Here is a 6,794-nt window from a genome sequence, read left to right on the forward strand (position 1 = left end):
ACACGTAATACACTGAGCTGTAAATCAAAGTTCCAATTTGTTGGAATATCGTTAAAAGCGGCATGAACCGCGACTCAGTTTGGTAGGATGTTGCAGTAATTGTATTTATTTAGGCCGATGGTTTGGATGCGTTTAAATGTACGGTATTAAGTTGTCTTAATGCTGGCCGCTCATGGTGGAGATCAGCATGGACGATACTCATGACAATGCCTTACTAGTTGCACAATATCATATGTCAATTGGTTGGTGTCATTAAGTTGGTTAAAACAGTCCGATGCAAACGCGTTAACCGCGGTCCATTAATGGCGGCGATGCTCTCGCAAAGCATGCACTGTAGTTCAAGCTGAATTCAAAATGGGTCACAGGTTTCAAATAGTGATTACTATGGAATTCTAGAAGGGACATTGTCCTGTTACCACCACCACAAAAACAAGAAAAAAAAGAGTCAAGATTAACCAAAACGTCATAACGCGACAAAGCCCCTTCTAGTATTTCATAGATTACCATATGTGCTCATGAATTGCAAATCGTCATAACATTAAACATGTATAACGTGAGACGTTGCACATCTGTGCATTGTACGATCCACTACACAGTTACGTTCGGTAGGTTTGTAAAGCAATGGCGTATGCAAGCTACAAAAAATGTGTTTCGTATAAAGTTGTAACTGCGATAGGATAACCTGCGTCAGCCAAGTCAGCAAACATCAGGACCCGATCATGTTAATGCAAAATTATTATTGATTCCTCTCTTATTCTATAATCAACCACTTGCCTCTTTCATCAACAGAATGGCGGCTGTACACAAAACGTCACCAAAGGGAGGAAAAAATGTGCTAATTGTGTACGCTCACCCCAAACCTGAATCATTCAATGGCGCCCTCTTGCGAAAGGCTGTCGACGTCCTGTCTTCACAAGGCCACAACGTCGTCCTGTCGGACCTGTACAAGATGAACTTTGATCCGCTGGTTCGACTCGAAGAATTTTCAGGTTTGTATGTAAACTGTCGGCTTAAAGAAAGTAACTGGCGTGGGTCAGTTATACTGGGCGTGGGTCAGTTATACTGGGCCACTTGCTGTAATATTCATAGACTTACATGTTATTTCAGTGTAGCATAATCATTTTTCATGAAGTGAGTTTAGGTTAAATCTTTGTAAATTTTTGACAGGCAAATGTGAAATCATCTCTGCATAATTTCTGTACAGTTTTCCGAGCACTATGTAACTAATGACATCACATTAATCAACTTACGTATGGTTCGACAAAGAACAGTTCCATAGGCCGCCATGTTAAGGAGTTCTCGGCAATCTACATACGTTGATTAAAATATGTTAGCAACGGAAAATTTAACACATAATGTATGTACTTGTTGCTGTGATCATTCCTAACAAATGTGCAAAATCTGATTTGGTTCTTACAAAAATTAAGTTCTTGGAATCTATTTATTCTACATTAAATCAACATGTAAGTCTATACGTCAAGTGTCCCAATATATAACTGGCACGAGTCTTTATAAACCTAAAATACTAAACATGACCAAAATATTTGGAAAGTTATCGAACCGTCCCTAGGTTTAAGATTGACCGATTGAGTATAGTTATAAGCCGCTTCTAGTAATATTACAGCAATACCACGGCGGGAGACACCAGAAATGGGCTTCACACATTCTACCTATGTGGGGCATTGAACATGGGTCTTCGGCGTGACGAGCGAACGCTTTAATCACTAGGCTACCCCACCGCCCCTAGGCTGGAGACGTTCGCTGAAGCAATGCAAGCTTAAGGCCGGAAACATGGCTCGTTTCAGACACACCGTATATTGCAGGTTTTGATGGCCACAATCAAATACGGGTGTTATTTCCTTTTGCCCGTCAGTTTCCACGATAACAACAAATGATAGTATTCGATACTTGTCGGAAAACATTAAATATTACCCGGTTCCATGTACTGGATTAAAAAAAATAATTCTAGATTCATAATAAACAACCAACAATTGGCCAAGTAAGTGGCAGAAGCAATGTTAACACAATGTAAGGATACCCGGAAAGACGTTTGTCTCAGTTCGTGAATCTGGAAAAGATTTGGAGGCGGGATGGAATTAGGCGAAATAAGTATGAACACCACACCTGGCAGGTAGATTAGACACCACATCTTTCAGGTAGGTAAGACCACAGGCCAGGTCGGTAAATTCACACGATGGCCCGCTTGTCGCTCGTATATGTGTATGGGGACATCTTCCCTGGTCCAAAACCAGAAACTTTCAAATTTCCATGCAAGCAAGGGGAGATAACACTCTGGTGCAAAAGCAATCTTATGACAGCTCTTCAGATCGCCCCTCGAGTAGACCCTTTCCAGCTGTAGTTCAGTTATGTCCTGAGATGACAATAGCTAAAACGTGTGCATAATACCCTCCGTCTCTCTGACTGTCTCTCAAGTAGTAATGAGTAGGGACGAGTGGGTCTGTGCGTGGGACTGATTCATCCTCCAGATTGAGAATTGGGCTTAGCTGTCCTCTGCAGAAGGTACGTAAATCCCAAAACATATCAAGTAAATTTAAGCTTACCACCTCTATAATTCAGAATATCTGTTCTTTAAAGTTATGGCTAGAGTTGTTTACATTGCTGGGAGGGGAGCTGAATGAATAGTGCAAATCAAGCTAGGGTACATGCAGGAAGCAAATGTCCTGTAAATCCCCATGGTCTACCTTCAGTTGCTGACAATATTTAGCCAATGCTTATGTTGTACAGTTAAAGTTAGAAAACGTGTTTCACGGTTACATGTTAGTTTTGTGCAATCTGTGATAGGCTAGATATTTTGGTGCTCTTCGCAGACAGGCAAGCAAACTGGTGGCTAAAAGAAACGTAATCAAAATAAAACGGCCGTAAACAATAATTATTGTCAGACTAAAAATAGCTAAAAGCACATATCTAGAACACAACATGTATATTCCCAGCAAACAGTTACACTTGCTTTTCGTATTTGTGAAAAAAACCCGAATTTACACCAATATCAAATTAGGTTATAAAAGCTAACCAGTTTATTCTCTTGCATTTTAATCGATTGGCAATCGGGAACATGCCTCGTTTAACACCGGAGCAGAGGGAGAGAGAGAGAGAGAGAGAGAGAGAGAGAGAGAGAGAGAGAGAGAGAGAGAGAGAGAGAGAGAGAGAGAGAGAAAGACAGAGAGAGAAAGAGAGAGAGAGAGAGAGAGAGCAATCGGTATGTTACAGATGGAACAGGCATAAGTGCATGTGGCTAGGACCATAAGATGCTGTACATCCACCATCGGAAGACTTGTCACACGTCTACGACAGACTGGCAGTGCTGCAGACAGGCCAAGGATTGATAGGCTGAAGACTCTACCCAACATGAAGTCCGGTATTTACGGGTGTTGTGTTTGAGGAACTGATGAGTCACATCAAGTGCCAACAGTATTGGACATCTAGTCAGCAAACAGTGTGACCAGACGACTCCGCATTCATGGTCTCTACGCCTATTGACCTTTCAAGGGCACGACGTTGACGTGCCAACATCGACGCGCCAGATTGAGATGAACCAGGACTGTGCAACAGCGAAACTGCCGAAGAGTGAACTTTGGTGAAGAACTTTCCAGCTCTTCAAGATCTGTCCCAGATTGAGCACCTTTGGGAATAACTGGGACGTCGTATTCAGAAGCACCAAAATCAGCCACTGACGAGGAACGCTTTGGCAGCTGCTCTCCTAAAGGAATGGCGTCGGATCCTTAGTAAAGTCAGAAGACTCAGCTACTCAGTTCGACGCCGGGTTCGGACCTGCATCAGTGCTAGAGGTGCATTGAAACAATATATGCTGCCCAGAGAGTTGTCAAAGCTCCCAGTCGATTCTGCATTGGTGATCGACTACTGGATAATGCACCCCAGTGTCATCCATGTGATAATAGATCACGAGCTGCATCGTTTTTTCCTCTTGTTATCTATTAAATACTGTCGCTGAGTGATTGATTTTTGCAATAAAACATTTAATGTTTATTTCATGTATACATATAATTTAGCAACTTCTTACATTATAAATGTTTATAATATTCACGCTATGGCTGAAATACTGCCAGAATGACTTTTAATTTTAACTCACACACTCACTCTTTGACTCGGGCTTAGCAGATGTTTGCAGGACTGTTCAGGTCGATACGATCCAGCAGTCTCAGTCCAAAGTCCATCTCCCACGTGTTTCAGATTAGGGCTCAGTTGATGTATGCAGGGTTGGTCAGGATGGGGTCGAAGGATCGCGTGGGTCTACCTTAAAATCTCAGTGCCCGTTTAAATCCACTGCTTCTGCCAGTTTCAGACTCGGGTTCGGCAGCTATAAGCAGGGCTGTCCAGGAGGAGGTGGAGAAGGTGGAGCAGGCTGACCTGGTCGTATTCCAGTTTCCGCTGTACTGGGGGTCATTTCCCGCCATACTGAAGGGCTGGATGGACAGGGTCATGCAGGTCATGTCGGGGTTCGTCCGCAAAACAGGATTCTACGAAGAAGGTGATTTGAAGGTAAGTGCGAGATAGTGAGTGAGCAGCATTTAGCAATACTCCATCAAAATTACACCAGAGGACACCAGGATTGGGGCTCACTCTTTGTAGTGAGTGAGTATGCTTTTAGGCTGCTTATTGTAATATTCCAGAGATATATGCATCATGACAGGGGACATCAGAATTGGGTCACGTTGTACTGATGTGGAAATCAAACCCGGGTCTACGGTGTGACGAGTGAACGCTTTGACCACTAGGCTGCCCCACCGTACCTGACTTTTTGTACTCAAGTGGGAATCGAACGCTTTGCCTACTAGGGTATCCGCAGCCCCAGAAGTACGATGAACTACCTTAATGTATTCGGTATGACGGGCTAACACCTTACTTACTAGGTTCACCCACTACCCAAGAACTGTAATAAACTGCCTTAATATACTAGATATAGTGCCATCCAGTCCATAAGGTCAGGGGTGCAGCGAGTTGCTATGATTCATTCAGACATCATGCAAACGTCCTAGGAATGACTGAATTTAAACCTTAAACCAAAATAAATCAACCTGCTTTTCTAATTCCAGGGTAAAAGAGCGTTACTGTCCTTCACTACCGGTGCTCCGAGTATACCCGTTGAGTCACTGGAAGCAATTCTCTTACCAATGCAGGTATGTATATTGTTGATATGGTTAATGTAGCTAGTTACAGTTCTTTCATTTACCGCCCGTGGAGATGCGGATTAGAACTGTCGTGGTTTGTTTGTCGTTTAACGCCGCACTCAGAAATATTCTATCTACATGGCGGTGGTCTGGACCACACAATCCAGTGAACAGGTTCATGACCATCGATCTACGTAGCTGGGTACCGATGACCTGTGTCAACCAAGTCAGCTAGTCTGACCTCCCGATCCCGTTAGTCTCCTCTTTCTAGCATGAATTGCTGAAGACCAACGCTAAACGTAGTGGCTCTGGGTTAAATGTTGGATACCCTTTATGTACGGTATTCTAGACATTAATATTTATTTCAACCTCTAAACAAGTACACGCGGTGAGTATAGAGTGTCTGACTGATGTCACTGTGAGGTCAGATCCGGGTCAGAATTTATCTTCAGCAACATATGCTTGTTGTAAGATGCGACTAACGGGATCGGGTGGTCCAACTAGCTGACTCAGTTGACACATGTCATCTTATCCCATTTGCATAAATCGTCTCATGCCGGTGATGACTGGATTGTCCCGACTCGATTAATCAATACAGCCGTGATATATCTGAGTGCGGCGTTACACTGCAGTCAGCCTGGCTGTACGCCCCTGGTTCAGTCCAGGAATAAGGTATAGACGGGTGTTTTACGGGTATTGTATGTATTCTACAGGTTGTAACTTTGAACGCGGTCGGATTCGACGTCCTGTCCCCTCAGGTTTCACTGGGTGTGGAGCATGGCACGGAGGAGATGCTAGAGCAATATTTAGCTGATTGGGCCAGGCGTTTGTCCACAGTCTTTGAAGAACCGACGTCCGAGATGCTGACTGTTGACTCATGGGCCGAAAAACATTGTCACGTGTGAGTGAGTGAGTTAGTGAGTGAGTGCCATGTTGTGCCATGCCTGTTGCACCTATATTAGAATTACAGTTGTGAGTGCAAGGCAGCCAATTAATGTATCGCTGGAAAACCACAGAAAAGACATGCCATGTCACAGTCCCACACAAGCTTGAACATATCTTGGAGAAATCGGGTAGTAATCAGTTTTTGATGTATATTTGTGAGTGAGTGAGATCATGAACATAATTTTATACCATTTCCAAGAAATTGAAGATGTCGAAACATGAACAGATACCATGAACAGAAGAGATTTCAAGCCGACGACTAAAGGTCTCTGACACAGATGTAAGTCCATATCACCATATTATCCAGACAAGCGCAGACAATCTACTTGTCAACATAATAGGCTTACTTGTTCATTCTGAAAATGCCAGAAGACATATTCTGTATGTTGTGTATACACATTGCCGGTTTTTATCCCCCATGGCTGTGCTTTCTTTTATTTACAGATTTTTGGCATTTATATAATTTTTTGTTGTTTTTTTTCCATGGAATGTTTTGGTACGGCGGCGTATTAGGGCCACGGTGAAAAACTTAATATCTCCTACGTAGGACTTAGTATCACCTACGTAGGAGATAGTAAGTCCTACGTAGGATATAATAAGTCCTACGTAGGATATAATAAGTCCTACGTAGGAGATAGTAAGTCCTACGTAGGAGATAGTAAGTCCTACGTAGGATATAATAAGTCCTACGTAGGAGATAGT

General features: G+C 43.0%; 1 protein-coding gene across 1 annotated transcript; it reads left to right on the top strand.

Annotated features, from left to right (window-relative positions):
* Positions 1-790: 790 nt before the first annotated feature.
* On the top strand, positions 791-6,052 carry LOC137258097 (ribosyldihydronicotinamide dehydrogenase [quinone]-like). The gene is made up of 4 exons (XM_067795660.1): positions 791-989; positions 4,316-4,518; positions 5,073-5,156; positions 5,861-6,052. The coding sequence occupies exons 1-4, from the start codon at positions 791-793 to the stop codon at positions 6,050-6,052; spliced, it is 678 nt and encodes a 225-aa protein (XP_067651761.1).
* The last annotated feature ends 742 nt before the right edge of the window (positions 6,053-6,794 follow it).

Source organism: Haliotis asinina, chromosome 1, assembly GCF_037392515.1.
Source record: "Haliotis asinina isolate JCU_RB_2024 chromosome 1, JCU_Hal_asi_v2, whole genome shotgun sequence".
Taxonomy (NCBI): Eukaryota; Metazoa; Mollusca; class Gastropoda; order Lepetellida; family Haliotidae; genus Haliotis; species Haliotis asinina.

Excerpts from the sequence above, each read along its gene's own strand:
- LOC137258097 (XM_067795660.1), top strand. The coding sequence starts at position 791 with ATGGCGGCTGTACACAAAACGTCACCAAAGGGAGGAAAAAATGTGCTA. Across the intron at positions 990-4,315 it reads TCGACTCGAAGAATTTTCAG|TTTCAGACTCGGGTTCGGCA; the intron begins GTTTGTATGTAA and ends TGCTTCTGCCAG. Across the intron at positions 4,519-5,072 it reads ACGAAGAAGGTGATTTGAAG|GGTAAAAGAGCGTTACTGTC; the intron begins GTAAGTGCGAGA and ends TTCTAATTCCAG.